Source organism: Hippocampus comes, unplaced genomic scaffold, assembly GCF_001891065.2.
Source record: "Hippocampus comes isolate QL1 unplaced genomic scaffold, H_comes_QL1_v1.1 scaffold2, whole genome shotgun sequence".
NCBI lineage: Eukaryota > Metazoa > Chordata > Actinopteri > Syngnathiformes > Syngnathidae > Hippocampus > Hippocampus comes.
Genome location: NW_017805139.1, coordinates 1,918,698 through 1,945,661, shown reverse-complemented (window position 1 = coordinate 1,945,661; position 26,964 = coordinate 1,918,698). Strand labels below are relative to the sequence as shown.

The 26,964-nt window shown below is 40.6% G+C and overlaps 2 protein-coding genes across 2 annotated transcripts in view; one reads left to right on the top strand and one right to left on the bottom strand.

The window, feature by feature from the left end:
* Positions 1–1,753: 1,753 nt before the first annotated feature.
* On the bottom strand, positions 1,754–22,256 carry kif18a (kinesin family member 18A). Its single transcript, XM_019867456.1, has 18 exons — positions 22,108–22,256; positions 20,922–21,268; positions 19,856–20,013; positions 18,121–18,225; positions 17,840–17,950; positions 17,488–17,685; positions 15,971–16,147; positions 15,769–15,843; positions 15,582–15,670; positions 14,438–14,600; positions 13,616–13,780; positions 12,119–12,240; positions 11,756–12,030; positions 11,109–11,159; positions 4,219–4,558; positions 3,277–3,369; positions 2,693–2,781; positions 1,754–2,563 (listed from the first exon to the last, which is right to left on the bottom strand). Exons 2-18 carry the CDS (start codon positions 21,235–21,237, stop codon positions 2,445–2,447), a joined length of 2,646 nt encoding a protein of 881 aa, XP_019723015.1. The 5' UTR covers positions 21,238–21,268; positions 22,108–22,256; the 3' UTR covers positions 1,754–2,444.
* Positions 22,257–22,353: 97 nt separating this feature from the next.
* mettl15 (methyltransferase 15, mitochondrial 12S rRNA N4-cytidine) overlaps positions 22,354–26,964 on the top strand; it is a 59,337-nt gene continuing 54,726 nt past the window's right edge. Inside the window, exons 1-2 of the mRNA XM_019867457.1 lie at positions 22,354–22,436; positions 24,737–24,949. Of these exons, the coding sequence (XP_019723016.1) occupies positions 24,749–24,949 (201 nt within the window). The 5' untranslated portion in view covers positions 22,354–22,436; positions 24,737–24,748. The remainder of the gene's footprint in view (positions 22,437–24,736; positions 24,950–26,964) is intronic.

The window sequence follows — 26,964 nt, the reverse complement described above, 5'->3', positions numbered from 1 at the left end:
TCATGCGAAAACATATACTGCCAAAGAGTGGGCACCATTCAGCACATTGACGAGAACCTTGAGACTGATGCACCTGAACATGCTTGTTGCAATCTATTGTTTGCAGCAAGCATAAACGTGGAGCGTAAAGCTGTTTCTGCACTGAAAAGCTCCATCCGTTCGTTCATTATCTACCACTAATCTGGGGTCGAGTCATGGTGGCAGGAGCTTTAGCAGGGAAGCCCAGAGCGCCTTCTCCCCAGCCACATCTTACAACTCTTCTGGGTGGATCCCAAGGCGTTCCCAGGCCAGCCGGGAGATATAGACTTTTCAATGTGTCCTGGTTCCTCCTGTCATTGGGATGTGCTCGGAACACCTTACCAGGGAGGCGTCCAGAAGGCATCCTAATCAGATGCCCGAGCCACCTCATCCAACTCTTCTCAATGTGGAGGAGTAGCGGCTCGACTCTGAGTCTCTCCTGGATGACCGAGCCTCTCGACCTGTCTCTAAGGGAGAACCAGGATGCTGTTCTTTTGGTCGCAACCCACAGCTCGTGACCAAAAGGTGAAAGCAGGAATGAAGATAGACTGGTAAATGGAAAATTTCGGCTCAGCTCCTTCTTCACCACGACAGGCCGATATAGAGTCCGCATCAAAGCAGATGCTGCACCGATTCGACTGTGGACTTCCCGCTCCATCCTACCCTCACTCGTGGACAAGACTCCAAGATACTTAAACCCCTCCTCTTGGGGCACAATCCCATCCAGTGCCTGGTGAGGGCACTCCCAAAGCACCGCCCACAGATCTACCCTAGGGACACGGTCGCACGCCTTCTCCAAGTCCACAAAACATGTAGACCAGTTGGGCAAACTCCCGTAGCCATTTGAGGACCCTGCTGAGGGTGGCTCAAAGGGAAATGAAGATTACAATCAAGATGCAGACTGACAGCAATGGTTGTGTGCAAACTCTGTGAAAGAGGTGGACCAGGCAAAGTGAGACTTTACAGGGAACACACCATCTATGTGGTTGGAGAACAAGTGGGAGATAATCCTCTTCACCAAGTGACGCAGAATTAGTCCGTCCAAACACCTGCACCGATTAATAACTGATTAATTGTTTCGAGCCATTAACTTAAAATTGTCCAAATCCTCAGATTTTTGCCCCGTACAGGAAATATTCTCTGATTTCTGTCGTCAGTCATGAAAACAGACTGCTTATGTTTTGTGTTGAATCCAAACAGGCCAGTTGCAAACATCAGCTTTTACATTGGAAATCAATGATCAACAGGTTTCTCTGACATGTTACGGACTAAATAAGTAACTGAATTATAATCAATTTATGGGAAGGGGTGGGGGGGGGGTGAAGCAGTAGCATGGATAACCTGCAATATAGTTACAAACATTTACTGAAATGTTCCTTATTTGGATTTGATTAATTATTAAACAATAATGATTAATAAACAGTAACCGGTGACAACAAATTGCAATCAACCTTGATGCGCTATTTTTACTGAAATGGTAAACAACCGATACCAATATTCACATATCTCAGACACAGTGCATTTTCCTCTTGACCGCAAACATATATGCGTTAAAATGACCAGAGACACTCTGATCAAGACTAAAGAATGAGAATTTCGGCACGCACACACACACACACACACACACACACACACACACACACACACACACACACACACACACACACTTTACTTAAGTGGCGACAATTCATTTTTTAAAGAATAAGACTACCGTCATTTGGCAAACAATATAAAGCAATTTTAACAGTCACAGTTTCGTGCTGGCAATTGCGTTAAAGGAATATCTACAACTATTTACAGATACAATGAAACCTAAAGAATCCACTGTCACATTCCTTGAATGATGTTGTGTGTCATGTTACTTAAATGATGAAAATGGGTCAAAGATGTACTGTATTACTTTCTGGTGCATTCTCAAGACATCTTTATTAAATAGGTGAGCAAGCATTAGGTTTGGACAGAAATGGAGCAATTTAGTCATCAACATTTCGGAAGGAACAATATCAAGGTCCCTAAAAGACTTCTGACGATGTTATCTCAAGTGGGTTTAAAAGCTTGAAACCCAATATCATTTCGTAAGAGGACAGCAGGAGTGTTTGGCAGGTTGTTAGTCTGTGAAGGCTTTATTAATTAACTTCGACGCAATTCACCCCAACACGTAAAAACTCTTGTGATGAAGATTTGGGTTTTATCAGTGCCATGTAAGTCAGGAGAAAATTGATTACCTTGTACCACTGTTCACCTCCCATGCAATAAACACGGATTAACAATGAGATTATCTTGACTGGGTGTGTGTGTGTGTGTGCTTAACATTTATTTAAATTCAAGTAAAAAATAAAACAAAATAAAATAAAGAGGACTCACAGAGCCTAAAATACTACTTAAAATGTTTAACATGGAAATCAAGACATACACTGAAGGGTTTTTTACATCCATTTAGTCACTCGATCGAACAGTTGTGACTTCGGTTTGGAAGGTTTAAGCAGGTTCAGATTTCCTTCAGAAATGCTCCTAACGACTCTCTGAGGTTTGTCCTTTCCTGAACCTGAAGAGGACGCATAACATAGTATTTCAGAATAAGTCGTCACTGTGGCTGCACTTTGGTCACTCAATGTGGACCAAAACAATCAACAAACAGTGAATTGCATGTGCGCCATTCTAAATGGATACTTACTGGAAAATGTCGGTACCCTCAGTGGTCTGGTGGGAACGCAGAGGGCTTTCTTAGTACGCTTTGGTGCGGACAAGTTTTCATCTTTCTCCCTAAGAGAATGAAAGGGGGGGGAATCGTGTAACAAACAGACAGCAGTTTACCATAAAGCTCCAAAAGGAACCTGATTAGGACAATTCATAAAGACAAACTAATGACTCTAGTAGAAGGTATAAACAGTGACATTTATTCTGCAATGTGTTATTTGCTAATATTCTGATCCTGAGCGCGGTGCTGCTTTTCCCAGTTGATGCTTCATTACTAACACCTACACGTATGACATAATTAACTAACCAACTCTTATTTGATGGAACTTGACAGCTTTACACTGCATGATAGTGCAGGTGACATTCATTTGATCCAAGAACACAAAATGTCAGAATTTTTATGTTTTAAAACGTATCAGTTTGAAAGAGAATTGAATGTGGGGTAAAAACAATTCAAGGACTGCACTTTATTGATGCATTCATGAATTCATCTTTTCCCCTCAGTTTGTTCGTCTTGGGTTGTTTCCAAGCTGGCTGCGAAAGCAACTAAACAACAATTACCTGTTGATCTTACGCTTTCCTCGCGCAGCAGACGTCATACCCATGTACGTTGGATTGGCTTGTCTCACTTCTTGTAAGGAGGAGATCTGATGTCTGCGCACAGTTAGCTTCCATTAGCGTTACATTACCTTTCTCATCAAACTCAATGCATTCATCATTTAAGCAGGAGATCATCATAGCCCACCCTGGCGTGGGGGTGGGGTTAAATATTTTGCACCCCCTCCCTTAACACAGCGAGGTGTGCCGCACGATTCAAGAGCAGTCAAGAGAGTCATTTAGACAGTTCCAAGACATCCTTTTTGTAGCCTCTGCAGGAAGTGCCACTTGGGATAAAACATTCCATGCATAATCCTACAGAGTAACTCGTAATCTCTACCAGTGTTACAAAACACTTGTTATTGCAGGGCCAAGTTAAAAATAGATCCGCCCCAAATATTTCTTTTTTTTTAATCATCACACCAAACCTTTCCACAAAAAAACTGCTCCCTTGCAAGAAAAATCCCCAGTACAGACTGATGAAAAATATGAGCAGTCTTGGGCGGCAACCAAATATGCTTACTGAGCAGTTAATTTCGTCATCAGAAATATTGATTTGTTAAATATTAGTGAATTATGAAGGTGTGTCTTACTTTTCCATCTATGCATCTTTTTTTAGTTTGCCTAACCCAGTGCCAATCTAGAAATGGGCTGTCTGTACACGAAGATATTACTCATATGTTCTTGTCAACTCGTACCCTCTAATTGTATTGTTAGGTAAATGCAACATTAACTCATTTTGTTCAACTAACTTTTCCATTGTGTGTGCATTTTGAGGAAGTGCTCCATTTTGGATTTGAACGTGGTCATTCTCTCTGTTCTGAACGGCTGCATTCATTTTCAGTTGGTATGCCATTTACCGCATTTAAGTAGAAATGATTGAGGAAAAGAATGAAACTTTCTCACCGTTGGGTAGGAATCTGCTTGGTTTCATTGACAGGATTGATGAGTTGGGTTTGACCTGAACAACCCCCTGACTTCATTGCCTGAGAGGGGCCGCCATTGCTTATGATCGTTGCATCTTCGTGTTCAACTTCAAAGGTTATATTGGGATCCATGCCGGTGGACAAACTAAACTGAACACCTTTTGGAGCAGGCTCCGGTGTGCACTGGAGAGGAAAGGTGCCCTCCTCAAAGTCGTGGGAAAAAGTCTTGGGGCTTTGTTGTGGCAGCAACACCGAGAGATTTCTTCGAACGGGCCTTCGGGGAAGTACGTCTTGCTGCAGGTTTGGAGGACTTCTGCTACCTAAAACCCCAAGCAAACCAAAACATTGAGAAGGAAGGAATGAACGCAAATCATTGAATTGTCTTTATTTATAACACAACGTCCCAACTTCATTGGAATTGGGTTTGTACGAACTGCAGATGGAAATTTTCACGTTCTACAAAAAGAACACAGAAGTATCCAAAAGACAGCAGCATTTATTTAACTCCTTTGTTTAATTCCAGCCATACTTGTTTTAGAATGGCCTTATATTGAAGATTAAACATTTTGCATCCAGTAGTATAGTTTGGTAGCAATAAAAGGCTTAAGCAAACTCAACAAAATAATTTGACTGTTTTTTTTTTCCCTTTGGAAACTTTGGAAAATAAATAAGTACTTCACTTTAATTTTGTTTTTCAAATGTAATTCTAAATTTAAAGGTTGAAGTGCTTGTGTAATAATACGTTTTTCTCACTGTTAATTTCTTTTTGGTTGGTGGCTCAAAATATGTGCGGATGTGCCTGCCGTCAAGATTCATTGAGCTTTTGACACCCTGATAGGCAAACCACGGAAAAACCCAGGAACAGTTTTTAATGCTTCTGGTTAGATGAGGGTTAAAAAAATTGACATCCCTCACGCCTCAATAACGACAGCTTACAATCGTGTGTGAAAATGAAGGTGACATTTTTCAGGCCTAATGTGTAAATATGATCTGTGAAAAAAAAAATTAAAAATAAAAATAACGAGCCGTCTCTGGCCCCATTTTGTTAGAGTTTAAAGAAACCGTAATGTCCAAAGATATGCAACGTATCAGAGAGAGAAGCCGTGACTAAGGAGAAGTCAATCATTTGCAAACTCCTAGCAGGCACAACGCCGCAGCTTCACGCTGACCTGTTAGCCTGGACTTCAGGAACTCTGCTGAATATATGGCGGAATATCAATTTTTGTTAAATATGCAAACATTTTTTTTGCATCGCTCCTTTGCCAAAAACTGGGCAGACAGTGTGTGTGTTTCTGCACAGCAGGTGAGCTTATCACATGATTTATTCTTCTAATCCAGCGGTGTCAAACTCGTTTTTGTCGCGGGCCACATTGTAGTTACGGTTTCCCTTGGAGGGCCGTTATGAATTTTGGGAAACCATATAAATGTTTAATCCCCTCCACATTTTACATACACAGCACACAACAAATTGATCAATAACTATTTTTACAACCAGAAGTCAAGAATAATGACTATTATTGCGGATTACATATGACAATTTGAAATTTTGGTTCAGACTTTTAGCAAGCATCATGGAACTTGACATGCTTCATTTGCTTTCGCGGGCCACATAAAAGGGTGTGGCGGGCCATTCTGGCCCCCGGGCCTTGACTTTGACACCTGTGTTCTAATCGATTGTACATTCTGGAAAAAATAAAACTTCAAGCTGATAACAACAGTACCACTCCATTGCAGAAAAGTCATGCTATGGTCAAAGCAGCCATGGCTAACGTCTATGACACCGCTCAGAAAAGAAAAAATAAAAGTATTGTAACAAAAACACTTGCTATCGAGTGAGAACGAGAGAGAGCGTAAGTGTGTGTGTGGAGGAGGTCGGGGGGGCAGGGGGGGGGTGTCCTTGATTTTACGGCGTGGTTACGATCCATGATTTCCATTGAAGAATTGATAAGCCTGGTGCGTAGTTTAACTTTTTATCTATTAGAGGTTAGCTTACTATGAAGTTGATCAGAGCTCGATTATTGCAGTTTCACAGGGGAAGAAAGTACTCAATGAGAAGTCCCAGAACAGATTGTGTCTGTCGGGACCTCCACTGGAATGTTTCATGCTACTGTTTGCTGTCAACCCGGGCGGCTATCACTTGGCCGCCAACACGAGCTACTCTTCCGCTAACAGGGCATGCCAAACATGCTCAACATTTGAATTACCCCATAAATTATTGTTAAGCATCCTTCCCTTAGAAGGCATGATATTAATCCAAGCTACTAATACTACCGTTTTCCTCATCAGAATTAGTTCACATTCTTAAACTGCAAAGACGTTTATTTAAAAATGTTGACTTGTTGCCGTGTTGCATTGTTCCGAGTAGGTTTTGAAAAAAGTTTTGGAATTAATTGTTTTGTTTTCATTATTTACTGCAAAATATACACTCACTCAATTAATGATACTGTCCACTTAGCAGCACCTCTATAAAATCAAGACGGTATCATTTTTGTCGAATTGCAAATGAAAAGGGGGTCAAAGCACAGTGCGTCTGCCTCATACAATGAAGACCAATACACTCATTTTCCTGCGGAGGTATGTTGAGGCTGGACACGAAAGAGGCAGTGAAAAAGCAAAATACATATGGGCTAAATGTCACTTTCTCTTTTCTAATGTTATAGTAATCAAATGTGAGCGTCAGAAAGTTTTCTGAGTGAGGTGAGGACATAAGCAATAAATAGCACATTTGTGTGACAGTGAAATGATTCCTTCCGATAAAAGGCAGCAGAATTCCTTCAATCACATATTTTTGGCTTGGAGGGGATTAATACATGCATGAGTTGCTATTTCTGGTGGAGGCAGCACTGAATTAGGGTCGCCTGGTTGCCGCTGCATGTTTTTTATAGTGCGCCTTTTCTGGTTGGTGGAGCTGGGGAATTTACGTCTGCTGACGTTTTTTCCTGCCCTGCTGTGGATCTGCATTTTCATGAATGAAGCTCAAGAGGGATTGGGAGTGTTCAATGCAAGACACAGAGTGTGTGTGTGTGTGTGTGTGGGGGGGGGGGCAAAAAAAACATTTGCAGGGGGAAGAGAAAGGGAGAATCAGAGACAACATTTGAATTACCCCATAAATTATTGTTAAGCATCCTTCCCTTAGAAGGCATGATATTAATCCAAGCTACTAATACTACCGTTTTCCTCATCAGAATTAGTTCACATTCTTAAACTGCAAAGACGTTTATTTAAAAATGTTGACTTGTTGCCGTGTTGCATTGTTCCGAGTAGGTTTTGAAAAAAGTTTTGGAATTAATTGTTTTGTTTTCATTATTTACTGCAAAATATACACTCACTCAATTAATGATACTGTCCACTTAGCAGCACCTCTATAAAATCAAGACGGTATCATTTTTGTCGAATTGCAAATGAAAAGGGGGTCAAAGCACAGTGCGTCTGCCTCATACAATGAAGACCAATACACTCATTTTCCTGCGGAGGTATGTTGAGGCTGGACACGAAAGAGGCAGTGAAAAAGCAAAATACATATGGGCTAAATGTCACTTTCTCTTTTCTAATGTTATAGTAATCAAATGTGAGCGTCAGAAAGTTTTCTGAGTGAGGTGAGGACATAAGCAATAAATAGCACATTTGTGTGACAGTGAAATGATTCCTTCCGATAAAAGGCAGCAGAATTCCTTCAATCACATATTTTTGGCTTGGAGGGGATTAATACATGCATGAGTTGCTATTTCTGGTGGAGGCAGCACCGCATTAGGGGCGCCTGGTTGCCGCTGCATGTTTTTTATAGTGCGCCTTTTCTGGTTGGTGGAGCTGGGGAATTTACGTCTGCTGACGTTTTTTCCTGCCCTGCTGTGGATCTGCATTTTCATGAATGAAGCTCAAGAGGGATTGGGAGTGTTCAATGCAAGACACAGAGTGTGTGTGTGTGTGTGTGTGGGGGGGGGGCAAAAAAAACATTTGCAGGTGGAAGAGAAAGGCAGAATCAGAGAATGGGACGTGAAGCAAAGTAAACATGGAGGGACGGTGGAAAAACATAACAGGAAAACAAAAGGAAACCTTCCAGACACAAATGAGGGGACAAATAAAGACCGCAGAGAATCTGCACATAACCCGAGAAGGACATCAAATGGAGACACGTTTTTAATCCTCTGTGAAGCACCGTCAAAGTCTATTAATAGCCAGCCAGGCAAAGCGTCAATTCCCCCTTGAAACCCATCCATCCATCCTTCCCTCTCTATATCTAACCACATTTGATTGGTTTAGCAAATTGCAGGGAGGAGCTCTTGCACACATTACGCTGCAGTGCCTATCATAAGGACTGAAAGAGTCGGACACTGACAAAGCAGCATCGGGGTGACATCAGAGCAGTTTGTCGAATGTCGAATAGTCTTCAGTAGACTGAAGCCACCACTTAAGAAGGGATGTTTAGTGTAGCTGATGACACTGTGAATTACTTGCATTCTTCTACCTATAATGTGAAAACTAGAAGACTGTGACAGTGGAATTAGGATTTACAGGACAGGTTGGAGAGATTCAAGACTGAGTCAGTGAATGAATAATTGAGAGGGATGCAAAGAGTTAGGATTTCATTAGTGCAATGAAAAAATGGCTGTGTGTTCCCAATAATGGAAACTGCAGTGATTAACAGTTATATAAAGACTGTATATATTACATGGAAATGTACTGGTATGCTTTTTTGATGTCCTTTCAAAAGTACATGCATGCTTACTGTACATTCATGCTCCGAAAAGTAATGCTGCTTTGAACACAAGGACGTGAAAAAAAAGAAATGAATTCCATGAATATATCATGGACGTCTTAAATGTGTGGTGTCAAAGAACTTGTTTTATCGATTTGGAAAAACCTAATGTATAAAGATGAGATTGTCTGCAAATATACTAATAGGGAGTATAGACGCTAAAATTAATAGTTTGCAGCCTGATGAACTACAATGGAAAAGGCTGTCCAAGTTTTAACTGTAACCTTTTCAAATTAGATATTTTATCAGATTAAAGTAAAAACGCAGGTGGGATGGAACGATGATCTACATCTCCTGATTCAGTTTCATCAAGGTATTAATCTCATGGTGATATGATTGCGATATCGTGGGAAGCGCACGGTATTCCAGAAAGCCTCACAGTATTGATGGAGTGGATACGCGCACGCGGGAGAATTAGACCCGTTGTTCTTGCTGGTCGAGTCCTTCTTGAGAGGCTTTTACTTGTTTCTGTGAGTTTTTCCGACAGGTTTTTGTGCAAAAGACATCCTCAAATCATATACGGACCCAATGCGCTTCTGTCCCTGTCAATCCAATGTTTACGTTTGTATACCTCCAAAACGGCTGCAGCGCTAGGCATGCAATGGACACAATAACAAAACTGCTCACTGAGAAATAGCCTGTTCGCTAATTTGATAGTACAGTAATCCCTCATTTATCGCGGTTAATGGGTACCAAAACTACCCGCGATAAACGAAAATCCGCGAAGTAGCGACCAATTAACATATACAGGTAAAAAAAAAAAAATTCAAGTCCGCAAAAAGTCCATAAACGGTCCGCGAGAAGCTGCAAAACAACAGCGAGTCACATAGAGCAACATATACAATACTGTACTCCATAAAAAAAACAAAAACAAAACAAAATTTAAAAAAAAAAAAAAAGTTTTTTTATGTTTGAAAGAATCCGCGATGCACTGAAGCCGCGATAAACGAACCGCGAAATAGCGAGGCACCACTGTATGTCATATTTATAAATGTTTAACATGAAAAGTGCGATACGGCCTACCAACAGTGATTCCTTTGTTGTAGTCCAAAATTTTAAGTCAAGTCAGAAACACAGGAACAGTCTTTGAGTAAACATAGGTATGAAAACAGCAGAGTAAGAATAAATAAACTAATTCAATTTGCCCAGTCATGGCATCTGATCTGGTGGGAGCGGCGAAAGGGGGCGGGGTGACTCTCGCCTTATCGATTGTGAGGTGACGCAAGACAGGCATAGCCACAGGAGGGAGGTACGAGGTGCATTCCAAGTGTTCAATGTGCCCTCCAATTCAAATTAGTTTTATTTTTAAATGTTTTTCTTTATTTAGTTTTTATTATGTAACTTTACTATTTATTTATTTTATGTAACCCAGTGACAGCTGGCAAACCAGGCATTTTGTCCACATTATGTCTGCATTCAAATGCAGTAACGTGGGCCAGACGGCTAATAATCAGTGTATTTCTTGTGATGTGGTCACACGAGTTATGCAGCCAATACAGTGTGTGTATAACTGCAACAAGTAAGTGGCGCAAGCACTATGCTAAGCAAAGTACCCCAAAAAAAAAACCCAAATGTTCAGCATAATGGCTAATTTGGTACAGAGACGAGACCACGATGATATCAAGTCATTTTTACTACCTCAGACCTTATTCCGGTGTTTCGTGAATACATTGAACGAAAGCTTAGAGATGGTTTAGCATGGCTTAGGTTTAAATAAGTCCTTTTAAAAATGTAAAGCCTCTGTTAACAACACTAGTCAGAAGTATTGTTCTGATTAGAAACTCAGAGGAACGGCTATAGTTAGCCAAAGCTAATTTTGTAGCTAGTTTTGTACATGTTACCTCGATTGGTTGGTGGAGGCGAAATCTTATGCAAGCCAATTACAAACTTCGAGACTCACTTGCAATCTACCGCACGTGTCATCTCGTCAATTCTGAAACATTTCCAACCTCTGCGGAACAGATAGGAACTACCATAAACTAAATAATGCCATCCCAGACCACTTGACAAACACCTGTGTATTCCCCAGTTGAAGGTAAAAAAGTCATTTTTGATCAATAGAGGAATATGGGACGACAGAGCCCAAATTAGATATAAAAAGCAAGAAAACTTACCTTTTGAAAATGGTGCATTTTTGATTGACGATTTTGCCCGCCCATCTGCACCTGTGTTTAAAAAGAAATACTAATAGTCATTCTCGCTTCCCACCACATTTCAAAATGCGTTTTTTTTTTTGTTCAATTAAAGAGTCCGAAAGACTGATGCTTTTGATCTCTTGAGAGGATTGCCAAACACAGATGGGTGGTTGCACCAACACGGTCTAGCCTTTTGTTTTTTTTTCGAGCCAACACCTTACGCTTTCATCTCACATATAAATAAATCTTTCAAATCGGAAGCAAGGACGACATCCACTACACTACTCTCATGAATTTGAACCATCTTTTTGCAAAGCATTCCAATAACGGCAGGGGAAAGCCATTCCATCATCGTTGGTGGCCTTCGAAATGCATTTCTAGGTTGCTTCATTCATAGCTTCATGTCTGACTGTGGCGTAATTATCTACATGGGGGCATAGCATGACTTTAGCAATGCAGAATGTCAACTTTTAAGCCCTTTGAATATAAGCCACACTTAACCTCTCACATTTAAATCGCGTGTTGGCGAATTACCCATAGTAGACACTCGGGATGTGGACTTTGTACAGAAGTAAAAACATGAGCGATGACAAAAATGAAATAAAATAAAGAGCATGAAGACTTACTGCAAGGGCTACTCTGGAAGTAAAGCAGTCTTGAGAAAGACAGGACGGTTGCCAATTCGCCACTGAAATCCTTGGTTTCTCGTTTTGTCGTTCCAGTAGATGAACCTTGGACGTCTTGTTTGACTTCTACCTGGTCTGCCCAAGCCACACTTCTCTCTCTTAGCACAAGTTGCTTCAGCTCATGGTTTTTCAACTCATCTTGGGCTCCAACAAGCTCAGTGTCACACATGGCAGTGTGGTATCGACCATAAGATGACAACAACACATTCACCATTCTAGAATTCAATACAGAATGTTGCAATTAGATTTGCATTACAAAGCAAATGCACAGCCGTGTAGTACTTCCAAGTAGAACCGACATACTTTTGCATGCGTTTATTCTCTTGATCCTGAAGTGCAGTGATTTTGACCATCTGCTTGATGTGTTGTTCCAGATCATTCACCTTGAGCTCCAGTCTGTGACAATGCAAGTCCTTGTCTAATACCTTAAGAAGAGAGTGAGACCAGGTTAATATAAATTAACTACAGAAAATATAACAACTCAACTCAAACTCAAGACATGTTAAATTGTCCAAAGCTGGTCTGAGATGCTCTTGTCAATGCTTTTCTCCGTGTTTTATTTGAAAGTCTGGAAGCAGTGGATAGGAGGCAGTGGGGGGTTTGGGGACTCTGACGCAAGAAAACTACGAAACAACATCAGCGAGAACATTTGACTGCTGAGCGCGTCATAGTTCTGGGTCAGTTCTTGGAAGAAAGGATAATGAAGAAAAAAAAACATGAACATGGTTTTAGGTAACTGGCTGCTGTGTGAGGGCCGAGTAAAGTGTATTGATTTATTCTCTTCAGTGGTCCACGAGTGAGCTGGAGAAATAAAATGAGCACGGTTCTAATTACTGGGAGAACAGATGGGAAGAAAACAAAGACAGTCACGACACTAGTAGAGACACGGCCTAGCTTCTAAAGCAGTGGTCCCCAAACTACGGCCCGCGGGCCGGATCCGGCCCGCCTCCGCATTTGGTCCGGCCCCCTGAAAATACCACAGAGTATTTTGATTTATTTTTCATCGATGTGGATTTGTCTTTGATCATAAAGTTGGGCTTTTGCAATAAAATGTTCCTTAGTTCTGAACCGTTTTCATTATTAACTATTAATTAGTAACTATTTCATAAACACAGATACAATAAGGTGACATTTGGTGCATCTTTCTGTGCCGTTATCTTGCAACGCCAGAAAAAAAAAATCCGAAACCGGCCCCTCTCTCAGAGAACGGGATCATGGCGAAAAGGTTCAGTAAGAGAAAAATAGAATGCAGGGTATTTAACCCAAAGTGGACAAACGATGTTTTTGTTTTTGTTTCTTTCAGCGCAAAGAAACGTCTGTCAGTCTCATCTGTCAAGAGGCGGCTTCATTTTGTGTGGGTTTCTGGAAAACAATCCATTTTTACATTTCCGTACTCTTGCGGTCACCCTTTTTCTGTTCTAGACTGACCCCGGCCCCCCCATCACAGAAGCGAAAGCTTATGCGGCCCTCACAGGAAAAAGTTTGGGGACCGCTGTTCTAAAGTAAACAAACAAAAAACACCAAGCATTGAGTTTTAAGGATGCATCCTATATTGATTAGTTTCCCTTTTTATATCATGCTCATTTGTCTGCTCCGGTTAAAAAAATAAAAAAATCCATTGCACCTTATTGCATTACAGACTTAGTAATGTGGCATTAGGGCATCATTCCTCCTTTGATAAGCCTGGCAAAATCGATCACTTGAATTTGCACGAAAACCTGTCAAATTATATTATTATGAACATAATGAAACGACAAAGAAGATAACCAGGGTTACCCTGATGACGAAGGTGATACTAACCTCAAATGCCTGACTATTCGACTTCAACAATTTCACCTCGTTCTCGACACGGTGAAGCCAGCCATTATTTTCCTGAAAGTGCATTTCCGCTTCTTTCATCCGTTTACGAATGCGCTCGTGCTCGGAGCTTAGCATCGCAATCCTCCGCTCATGTTTACAAGTAGCCTGTTGGAAAAGAACAATGTCAGAGAGAGGAATAAGAACAACAGAAGATCATAACATCTAGCTTTCATCCAATCGTTTTTTGTTGTTCTTTAAAAAAAAAAAAAATAGCATTAGTGCATGTGGCACACCGATTGCTAGTGATGGTATAAGATAGCAACATCAATTCCTGTAATTTTAGAGACATTTTTAGAATGAAAAAGATGAACTACAGATTGAATTGTATTTGAATTGAATAACGTATTGTCCAATGTATGTAGAGTATATATTGTCCTGTATTGTATTATTGTCCAATGTCTGTTGTGTATTGTATACTGTATGTATTGTTCAATGTATGTAGCGGCATGGGGGGGGGGGGGGCTGTCCTCCAAGACAGGTTTCTCCTATGGGAGACCAAATACAAAGTCAAATCAAATCAAAATCAAATTTAACTTTGCAGAATTAGCTGCATTCTGCAACACAGCATGTCGAGGTGGGACTAAGATTAAGACTCAATTTGTGAGGAAAGCAAGCAACTCTGGATCAGGACTCACTCAGTCCTGCTGTGGTGTAAATTACAGGCCCAGACTACTATGGAAGGCAGCAAAGTAAAATGATGATTCAGCAATTGCTTTCCTGCAGGGATGATGGAATCTGGAAAGCAGTGTAAGCATCCGCTACCTTGTCAGTCTTTTCTTTGGCAAAGATGCATTGGACCTGCAGGTTGTCCTGCTCACTGTAGTGCTGGCGCAGCTCATTCTCCTTCAGTTGTCTCTCCAGATCCAGCTGCTCTCTCCTGATTTGGGCACGGTTGGAGAAGACTTGCTGCAGAGATTTAGACACCCTAAAGAGAGCGAAGAGTGATGACTGACTTCAACCTTCAAAGAGCCGCCTTTGCAAATTTTACGGGCAAAAAGGAAGACAAAGTCTTAAACATTTGAATCGGAATCATGATCATATGTAATGGAAAGCTTAAAGTGATCTTACACAGTGACAGTGATCGTAAATCTATACGGTTTTAAAAATCTATTTGTCGGAAGGGAGTGAGATATACGCAAGTACCGGTAAATAAAACTGGAGAGCGGTCGCTGAAATGTGACTGCACTCTTCAATGAAACTCTAGTGACGTAGGAGACGTGGCCTTGCTAGACTGCTGAATTTTTAATGGTGCGAGAAGCGTGCATGCTCTATTCAGAGCCTCTCACTGTGCGAGTTGTGAATTCTGATGCCAGTGAATGAAATGTGTGGGAGTGAGAGTCATTCAGCTTTTGTGTGTACTCCGCCCCCCCAGCCCAAATACCCTGACAGATGCCACTGTAGCCCTTAAAGATAACATCTCGAGCAAATACAACAGCAGATCCTCTAATGGATGCAACACATGGAGGACAAAGAAACACTCCACAATCAGTAGTTTCAAAGCCGATAAATTAGCCCCACGTGTGAATACGATAAGAAATACACAACCCCCTCCAAAATTATTGGAACAGTAAAATAAGATGAAGATGGGATTTCCAGATATTTACATCCTGCTCACACAACTAACACGATAAGACATTCATTCATTGTGATGAAAAACACATTTTAGGGTAGCAATCGTATTGGAACACACACTTAAAATAGATTAAAATTCATAAATATGTCATATTTTAATTGCAAATCCGATGGTTCCAAAACAGCCAACAAGCCTCTGACCGAATGGCAGCAAACTTTACAGTTGGCCAGTCTAAAACTCTCCAATTCTTGACACCAAATCCGAACAATATATTGTATATAGCCCATCACTTTGACAACAAAAACAATGCAAAACTGTTAAAATAGTGCTGACCTGTTGATGTCTGCTTGTTTCTGGGGTGAGATTGTGTGCACCAAATTTTTGTCCTCATACTCTTTCAATTTTTGCTTCAGCTGCTCAATCTTGAATGAGACAGAACATTGATTTACAGTCATGAGAAATGATAATATTGTTGAATGGAGAAAAAAAAAAAAAAAGCAAGGCCCGGGAATTTATTTACCTGTTGCCGTTGCCTCTCACAAATGACTGCATACTGGCCAATGTGACTGTCCAGGCTGATAACATTACTTTTTAGCTGATTGGGCAAATACGAAAATAAAACAAACAATAAAATGATTTACAGGATAAAAATGGCAATATGTGTATCCCAAAACAGAGTGTACAGTATATGCCATCTTATGACATAATAGTTGAATACATACCGAAGATTTGATTTCCTTGGCCCTGTTGGCATATTTCAAAGTGTTTTGTGTGTCGTCATACGACTTGGATGAGGGGCTGATGTTGGCTATCATGACAGTCCTGCAGTTGCCTCCCAAAGAGTCCTTGAGTATCCGGGTAAGTTTGCTGTCCCTGTATGGTATATGAGCCTTCTTGCTCTAAAGCAAATGGAAATAATTGGCATGAGTCCAAACGTTGCTATGATCAAGGATGTTTGGATTAATATGTCAAGTGAAAATAAGATAATAATCGTTCCACTCTCAGGTTGGCATTTGATATACAGTACTGTATTTGAATGGAGGACAGGCAGTCGTAAAGGAAAGACACTAAACGAGAAACACGTTAAAAATAACAGGCATCTCGAAAGCTTCACAAGAGATCTTTAAACTGATAACATTGAACAAGACCCTTTCTTGCTAAAAAGATTCACAAAGTCGATTATTTTTGTAAATTTTTTTAAGGGGGGCAACCCCCGCTTCTTTTGGAAAAAACATTATTATTATTATTATTTTTTGGGTCACACCTCAGAAACCCCCTCCAACTCTCTCAATTCGTAACGTGGGTTTCAATGATATGCAGATTTTCGCTATATCGAGCTGGTTCAGTTCTCATTGGCCGCGAATAGTAAATGCCCACTGCACATGAGAAGAACACTTTGCCTTGCTAAAAAGCTGTGATCTGCCCTTTGCTCCATATGAACACCGACATGTAATGGGTTCATACGTGGGTCAAAGCAGCTTTCCACAAAATTCAATTTTTTCAGGGTCAAGTACTTTTTGTATAATCCTTCTGACAGGCAGACAGACAGACAACAAAGCAACATGGGTGGGCGAAAACATGATGAAAATGAAAAAGGATGAGAATGTGGACTTAACCCAGTCCCTTCATTGCTTCCATAAATAGAATGTAAGGAAAGGATGCTTACAGAAACTATCTACTCCAAAAGACCTCATACAATTATTTTGGCCGTTGACAAATAAACCACTTGACAACAGAGATCAATACAATTATAAGCAACATGCTCGATACCCACTCACTTGGCAGTAAATAGAGAGTACTAACCATAAGATTTTATTGGACTTTTTCTGCATGGCTGAAGTCTCATATTGTAACAGCAACAGCAGGTGACTTTGAAAAACTCAGCTATAAAAAAGGAGGTATGTGGGAAATTTGAAATTTTGTTTGTACACAAACCGTAGTTGGAACTCTCGAGTACCTACCCACCAAGAGCAAAATTCAACAACCAAAGTTGCTAAATAAATAGCTACAAATGAGCTATATTGGCAACACGAAGTAGCGGCAGCTTTTGTCACAACGCCTTAGATCCGACCCTGTTCATCACGGAAGAGGTGAGAAAGTGAATTTTACTGTAGTTTTAATGTGTGTGTGTGTGTGGGGGGGGGGGGTTACATTAATTGGCTTGATGTATGAAATATGACACACGATTTCTTGTTGACTCAAATTGGCAACAAATTGTACAAATTAGACAACAACTCACCTTGGGATTGGCGAGAGCATTTATAACATTTCCCAGGGCGAGGAGTGAGCGGTTGATGTTAGCACCTTCACGGAAGCGTTGCCCTTTGGCATTGGTAGCACTGGCTCTTTCTGAGCCTGCCAGGTCTATTAGGCTCATTTTGGCCACGCACACATTGGGATTTAGGCTAGCAGCCTTGTCCTGCTGTCGCAAATATATCTGGAAAAAAGTAACAGTCTTTATAAGGTTATCATTATGTGAAGTTTATTTGTGACACTTATAATGAAGTAGCATATGATTATTCTGAACGTGACTTTTAAACCTTTAGATAATATTTCATTGTAAAATCGACCATTTTGGGCAATTTAAATACCTGGAACACGGCATGGGACCTGGAAGAAGTGGCATTCATATCAGTCGGATGTTGCGTCCTGTTTCGATTACCAGAATCCAAAGCCTGGAGAATGTTCTCGGCAGATTTTGGCTATGCAAAGAAGACATCATTCATGAAGTATGCCCAGGACTATATACACAAACTACATGTGTATTTCCAGTTTCTAGGTATAAATTAGTATTTTTTTTCCCATATAGCTTCAAATTGCACCATTCGACAGAATGCTGAGACATTGTTCACCAAACAATGTGCCGACTAACCTGGTGCAGTGTCAGGCCCTGAACCACAACTCCTTTATCACAGTCCTCTCTTACTGCAAGAGGACCTGCATTAGCCAGCAAATCCCTGATCTGCTCATTGTAAACCTGTGGTTCAAAAAACATCAATGTTATTTATGGATTAAAACCGACCACAACATCACAAAAGATCATTTGACAAAGTGCATGGTTTGAGCAAAACTGTTCCGGCAGCACTTCCGAAAAGACTGGACCGTAACCCAAAAGTGGGTCAGATTCTCAGTTGCCCCTTTCTCACTGAAGTCGGCGCGACAATTTACCTGTTTCCAAGATAGTGCCAAAAATAAATGAGACAATTCATAGACATGAACTATTCAAATATATCTTTGGACTATCCATAGACACCTACAACATGAAGCAGTTAGGGAGGTGTCTATGAATGTGTCAATGAACTAAGAATGGTCTTTTTTTTTGTGACCGTGTGCACGCACGCGCGCACACACACACACACACACACACACACACACACACACACACACACACACACACACACACACACACACACACACACACACACACAGAAGGTCGATAGGTTGGTTGGAGGAAAAAAATGAGCACCAAACAACAACCTCCGGTGCTCATTTGAGAACCACTGAGCATCTTGTCTGTCTCCTTACTGTTACAGGAAGCCCTTTGGTGAATTCACTGACAGCTTATGTGACGATTCAGGCGGTATGTCAGATAGCGTCAGCCATTTGCACTTGACAAATGCACTAGCATAGGGGTGTCAAACTCATTTTTGTCACGTGGCACATCGTAGTTATGGTTGCCATTGGAGGGCTGTTATGCCTGTGAACCCATCTAAATGTATGAGCGCCTTGTGGTGTCACATATACACAACAAATGGATGGATTGCTAATTTTGAAATCAGAAGCCAGTAAATTATTTGCTCAGCTAATTTGAAATTTAATTGAAAGGGGCGGGTTGTAACAAATCCCATGTCAATCTCAGTGTTCAAACTGAAGACATTTTGCTAGAAACAATTGTTGTCGACACACATGATGTGCCTTTGAGGGCCACTTAAAATTATGTCACGGGTCGGATCTTGCCCCTGGGCCTTGAGTGTGACACCTGTGCGCGAGCAGTGACATGGCTTTATATTCGACAAAAAAATTGCATATTTTACAAGTGACTGTGCTACCAGTCTCATTTGTAGTAAAATATTTCCTTATACCTTTGGAGGCAACATAATTTGCTGCGCCAACCAACCAACCAAGCACCTGTTGACTTCTGCTTGGTATTCAAAGCCAAATATGTGATATGTATTACCGGTAAATAAAACCAAATGTTTGCCATTAAGGAAAAAAAAATATAAAAAAATATATATATATATATATATATATTCTGTTGCTTAAAACATGGTGGTTGTTTGACTTTCGGTTTAGTCCCTTTCAGTCAGGGGCACCACAGCACATTACTCACACAATACGTTTGGCACAGACTTTATGCCGGGTGCCTTTTCTGACACAACCCAGTTACAATTTAAAAAACTAAACTATCAGTGTTGCAGAATTTCTAGTGTTATAAAGGTGCTTTCTAGCTCTTATCATTTGCTTATTCATTTGGAAGTATACAATACGCAAATTCATAGATGATCAATTAATTACAGTGCATTCCAAAATAAATCAATTCGACGCCACCACCTAACCCACGGGAACAGGTTTTTATGGCAAACATTAAAGAACAAAAGAAAAATCACCTCAAGATAGGAGACAGCAACAGAAAACTCTTTCTCCTCCTTAGCATCGTCCATGCGTTTAAAAAGGTCTTTCATGGTGCGGTACATGACTCCAGGCTCATCTGGTGTTCCTAACATGGTATGTGTTTTGCCTGCTCCAGTTGCGCCATAGGCAAAAACTAAAACATGACAAGAAAAAAAAAAGAATATATCAATAACCTCACTAAGGATGCAGCATAAACACAAACTGATGTCTTGCTGTGTTTTTTGTGCCATGTTTAAAAAAAAAAAAGGGGGGGGAGGGAAGGAAGCTTAACTTAAACTACAAGTTCTCAATGATTTTGATCAAAACTGGACCAAAAACATCTTTTCCAAAAGTACATCTTTCATCAAGGAAAAGTTACGAAAGAAGTGGCATCCTCTACAATCACACTGTCCACCCATCCATTTTCTAATCCGCTGATTCTTACAAGGGTCGTGGGCATGCTGGAATTTATTATTCCAGTTGTCTTTGGGCAGTAGGCGAGGTACACCCTGAATTGGTTACCAGCTATTCGCAGGGCACACATAGACAGACAAGCAACCACCCGCGCTCACACTCACACCTCAGGAAAATTTCGAGTGCTCCATTAACCTGCCACGAATGTTTTTGGAATGCGGGAGTACCTGGAGAAAACCTACGCAGGCACGGGGAGAACATGCAAATTCCACACAGGAAGGCCAGAGCTGGAATCGAACCCCACACCTTTGCATTGTGAGGCGGACGTGCTAACCAGTTGCCTACCGTACCCCCAATCAAAGCGTGAAAGGGTAATTGTAAGTTAACTGTATTTAGCATCTTTGATCACATGATAACTTGCCCGATGGCTTTTCTGAGCTAATTTGCACTTTATAAACAAAAGAGCTGTCGGCAATCATTTTACATCAAGAGATTGATATTGGACATTAAACTATTGCTTTTAACCTATTACAAACTAGTCACAAATAAATAAACAAAATAACAAAATAAACAAAGATGACAACTTTTAATTCTATGACACTCAACATTTAGAAAAAAAAGTTAACACTATGGATTGTGTCTCATTACCTGTACAGTTGAAGCCATTCATGACACCATCCAACACTCCTTTGGTGGTGTTCTCAAATACATCGTCTTGCGTGGAGTCCTCTCCAAAGACATGGTCAAAAACAAATTTAAGGTCTTTGTTGGCCCTCTTGTTGATGTTCCTATTCCGAACTCTTTGGGAACCAAAACAGGATATGTCCTCTTCTTTTGGATCAAATACCAACATGTGTTTATCAACAACCTGGACCACCTTGCGAACATTTTCATTCGTCTCATTCTCATTGGTTGGTCTCACCCGTACGACCACTTTCACGTGGCTGCAGACATTACTTTCCATTGTGTTTCCTCACCCGGTGACTAAAGCGTTTCTGCAAAGAGGGGGGGAAAGCATAGAAACAACAATGATGATATGATTAAATGCATTTTGTGTTTTGAAGCTACTGAGCTTTTCGACACGTACTGAGGGAAGCAGTGGGAAAAGCTTTAGCAAGTTTAGCATTTTGCTGAATGAAGGGTGGCAAGGCTGGAGATGGCTGTAACGTGTTGAATATTAGCAGATATGATCAAAGGCTTAATGTCCGCTTTCTTCTTCTCGAAACTTTCTTGAGAAAGACAGTTAACCCATACAATTCTCCAATGTGATACATTACTAAAGATTTACCATTTCTTATAATAGGAAAAAAAACCTTTCAAAACGGTCCACTTTGCATACACAGCCCAAAATGTAGTTCATAGGCGCCCATAATAGAGTAATTTTAATTCGGACACGTTGAGCAGTGAATCGTTCCATACATACAGTTTGAACTAACATAACATCACTGCAATATCTTTATCTGTTCAATAATTAATCTGGATCGCGAAATTAATCACGCTTATATTTGTGTCAATAATTTCATCTGTGCTGTATGTTGCACATAGAGCATATTTGACAATAAAGCTGACTTGACTTGAGAACTACATTGATTTCAAAGTCAAATAATCAGTAACGATTACCAGTGTGTATCAACGCATTACTGTTTACCGTAAATTACAATCACCCACAATACAATGTTTGAACAGCGTAAATATGGGCATTGTTGGAAAAAGGCAGTATCCGGCGCGGAGACGGTAAGCTAACAATCTTTGCACGTAACGACGATAACGCTACCGTCAAATTAGCAACGGTTGCCTTTCGTGTCTACAGGAACTGCCTGGGACAAAGACTTACCTTGTTTGTAAGGGAACACTTTCATTTCATCACGACTGCTTTATTTCCACAAGAGCCCCACGACGTTGGCATATCTTAACCAAGTAAATTGAGCTTGAAGGAAAGCTAACATTGACAAGACCAGCGCCAATATTTTCAAAAGCAACCACTCTTCCTCGGTGGATGCAGATTGGGTGTGAGCGACTGGTCATTGGCCGACTAGAGTGACGTCATCCATGCTGCTTTCTGGTGGGTGGAGCTACGCGTTTGCTTCTTCCGGTGAAACAACTATTGGCCCCCGAAACGTCAATAGGAACTTTACAAGCACAGTTCATCCTCGTTCAATTTAAGTAAGTCTATTTATCTTTGCTGATGATGAATTTGCTCAAGACGCGTTTACCGCGTGCTATCATCCAATATAATCGCGTAGCAAGCATCAAGCGCCGATCGCAGGATCACGCTAAATTTTGATCTCATTCAAACACACGTGTTGACCAACAGTTGCAGGAAGCCGAAGCTTCCAGTGCGGCTCCTTCACCAACATTTATATTGATGGGGCAATTTTTTAGCACGCACAAACAGAACCGATTATTACATCCTAATGCTAGCATTCTTTTTTTTTTGCATGTATGCTGTTTTTGTGCAAGGTTTTGAGCCAATTGCCTGAACATTATCAATCTTTACTTATACACCACTATAATGGATTCTGAACAGCTTATTTAGTTTTGTTAACTACGCTTGGTAGGGCAGTCTGACAGAAGATCAATCACTGACATTTGAAATTCAGTGAATTCATCTGGAGTCACTGACAAATATTCTGTTCATCTTCCCTGTCAGATCTTCTCCATGTATCGGGTTAATTGGAATTTTCAATCAGTTAAACACTTATTACAAAATGACTCACTTAGGTGCTTGTTGTAGGCAGTTTTGTGTCGTATGCCAACCTGACTGATAAATGGCTCAGATTGGCGGTTGTGTAATGTGCTGCTACAACCTGGGAAATAAACATTTTCATGTCTAGTGGCCCTTGTTCATAGTAAATTACTGTGTGAAGAATCTATCATTCCAGCTCATGTTTTCAGCATTTCCCTGGTCTGGCATTCCCCTAACAATATAGTTTATGTTTCCCTGGCAGGGATCAATCTTTGGTTAAAAATGTGGTGACCTACTGCCTTGGTTCTCAAGCATTTTTGGCTTGTGCACCCCCAAACGTTTTTGTCATACCTTGAGTGCCCCATCACTCATCCGTGTTGTTGGTTCTCCAAAAGTCGAACATAACACTCCTGATTATCAAATTGAATCATTTAGTTTCGTTTCCATGAAGTACAATAATATAAATTTACAAACACCAATCTTGTCTTTGTGATACAGTATAAAACTCTTAGAACATCCATCTTTCCATTATGTGAATGCTTTATCCTCACGAGGGTCGCGGGCAGGTGTGCTGGAACCTATGCCAGCTTAATTTCGGCAGTAGGCACGGTACACCCTGATACTAGTTGCCAGCTAATCGCAGAACTACCTCTTTAAACAGGCATACAAACTTTAACCCTGTAGAACAAAACACTGAACAAGAACAATACTCAGGCGCACTATACTGCAGCAGTTATGCTTTCTTTCCATCAGTCGTCTGAGCTTTAATGACACACTGACTTGAATAAGAATAAGAAAACCTTTATTCGTCTCACAATGGAGAAATTCCCAATTTACAGCAGCAAAAGTATGAAAGCAAGAAAGCAGTACTGTAGAACAAAAAGTATAGGAGCTGCTGTAAAGGCGGAGCCACTCACGTAACGCCATCTTGAAGTCATAATAACATAACAAAATAATACACCACAACACATAAGACACAAACAGTCATTCAATCTTAACCACTTTTCTGCATACTCTTTATTGTTCGAAGCAGTTATAGATGAAAGAGGAGAGGATCAAAGTGTCCTTTTCACCAGTGGATCAGGGACGTCATGCTGAAAATATGCACACGTCTGCTACAAGCTAAGTTTTGAAGCAAACAAGAAGCTGTAGCATCCATTGACGAAAAAAAAAAACAGATTGGCTCACATCTCCTGTCCCATGTAAATCCGCTTCAATTCCAAGCCGCGACTCCCAGTTCCACATACGCATCGGCGCTCTGTGCTGACGCTCCTTTCTTCTCATCACATTGTGACAAAACAAAACACAACAATAACAAAAAAAAGCAAGGATCTTGAGAGCACTTGACGACGGCTGCTTACTCGGGCGCCATCTTGGCCTATATCTAAATCACACACGGCTGTTGTGATTTTGCCACAGTTTATTGAGCCGGGCAAATCATTATTATTATTAAAAATTATATGCTTGTAGCCCCTACGATGTGATTATGTACCCTGAGGGGTACGCGTACCCTTGCTTGGGAAACACTGCCGTTTTGGATATCCATTTCATACCAGAAATATTAAAGCAACATGGTTTAAGCTTGTCCACCTGATATGGAAGATTGCAGTCCAACATATCACCCCTGAGCTTGTTTCTTTTTTTTTTCTTTTTTTTTTGGGTGATGTACTCATAGTTAGCATATTTTCCATTCCAAAACTAAAAATTGGTTAATGTCTTGCTATAAATTATATATTGCATAACCCATGACTCATCATTGCTGTTGCCTTCTCCTCAGGTCAAATTAAGGATGGTGATTTTCCGTGTGCCCACTCCCTCCTGCCGACTGTTTCAGAAAACAGCGCGGATAATGCAGAAATTATGGAATTTAAATTTGCACTCTCAGACAGCTGGCCTTTGTGCCTTTTCTGGTGTTTCAACTGAAAAGCCTCCTCACGTGCCTGTGATGCTCAAAGAGGTGCTTCAACACTTGAACATCCACCAAGGTCAAGTAAGTTTTTTATTTTTTATGATTTGTCACCCGATCTTGTGCTCCATTGCATTCTAAACTAGCTTCCAGTGAAATTATGACGGAACTAGCCTGTAATGGTGAATAGCGCTAATGAATTGGTTTCTCTGAACGCATACCCCGATCCCAGAAAAGCTGGCAAACATCACTGCTTCTCAGACAGTAAGGTCATATCCTAAAGATTTGCACAAGGATGGAGTTAAGCTATTTTGCACAAGCTACAACAAGGTGCTGGATCACCGATGCAGCTCAACGATAAAAGATCGTGTTTCCTTTGCTTCTCATTTGAGGAGAAGTGTAACACCAAGAGCTGTTTTAAAAAATGTCGCAAAACTCTTCAGACTCACAATCATCAATAAACCGAGAGAAAAAAAAATTGTGCTCTCATCTTGCAATTGTTTTTTTTTAATGTATACTAGACTTGTGCTACACACAAAATACAGTCAGTAGTTTATGTCACTACTTCTATAGTGATTGATGGTCTCAGATTTATCTCAAATTTCAATATCGATCCATTTTTCTGCTGTATGAATTGTATTCAAGTGGATGGTTACCACTTTTTAAAATCTTTGCTTTAATATCACTTGTTCTGTCTCAAACCTATAGTTTTGTGAAATGTCTTGCACTTCATAAGTAATTTAAATAAATCTGCCCAAGAGGGACAAAGAGAATATTGAACTGCAAAATGTTTTGGTTTTTAATCAGGGTTCTATGTAGAATCAGTACCTTTTCTCTGCAGATTCTTGGGGGGACTACATACTGTCATAAATAACCTTGCTGGTGACTAGTCGTGGGTGTACCCCTGCCGCTCACCCAAAGAAAGCTGGGATAGACTCCCTATCACCCTTATTATTGTGGCTCCAGTGAAGATGCAGGGCCTGAAGCAATTGTGAAGTCCAACCCATGTAACAGATTGCTAACACCAGCTGCTCGTGCTTGGTGCCACCTAGCTAATTGCCAACTGTCGTCTCTAACAGTGGTTTATTGTAACTGTACTGTAATTTTTCAGGGCAGTCCTTGTTAACTTCTTTTTACGTGCGGGAGCGTATAAATTCGTTTTATTGTTTTGATGTTACAGTGATTAACATTAGTAGAGCAGTTAAGATGACCAAAATCTTACTTACTGTAAAACCTCACCTCTACAGTTAATAAATGTTTTATGATGGCCATAGTTTGATCTGCCAGGGGCCTTTGGACTGGGACTGATTCTCAGTAGGATGCGGCGCATCACAGCATCACAGGGCTGGAAAAAAAAAAAAAAATTGACCAAGTCGGATGTGTCCATCACAAAAATTGGTCAAAACAAAAATACATGTTGCGAAACGTGTTTTTAATAAAAAAAAAATAAAAAAATAAAAATAAATGAATAAAAATAATGCGCCACCCGGAACCAATGTTTAGCCTCGTTCATATTCTGGCGTGGACTGTTTTTGCTGATGGACGCCTGCTTATCGCCGCACACCTACAATACTATGTTGTCAAGGTTTTGTGCTCTCTGGGTCATTCCATGCCAAATCACTCAAAAAAATCTGAAAAATTAATCTAGGCGGATTTTGATTTTAATGAAACTTGATGCCCAGTTTTGCCCCAAAATGTCAAAATCATACATGGCAATTTTCCGCGGATCCGCGGAAATCCGCCGTTTTATTTCTTAAATTGATCATTTTTGTGAATCGTCTAAATCCGTTGAGAAAATTTTAGGGGCGGTCAGGTACCTTATCGTCGAGTTTTCACGAGCTCTCCCGAACAGTCTCTCCGTTTTCCGTTTGTAAACAGCCCTGCGATTGGACGTGTATGAAAGCTTCAACTAATCAGATCACTGAAGGCATTATTTGTTGCGGAAGTCTTAGCTCGATTATAAACGGCCCAGCGATTGGTTAACTACAAGCGATTGGACCAATCAAATTGCATGTAACATATTGCTTTACCTGATTCATGGCGGCCTGTTCGTCTCGCAAATTCATTGTTCTGGGATCGTTTTGAGCGGAATTATGAAA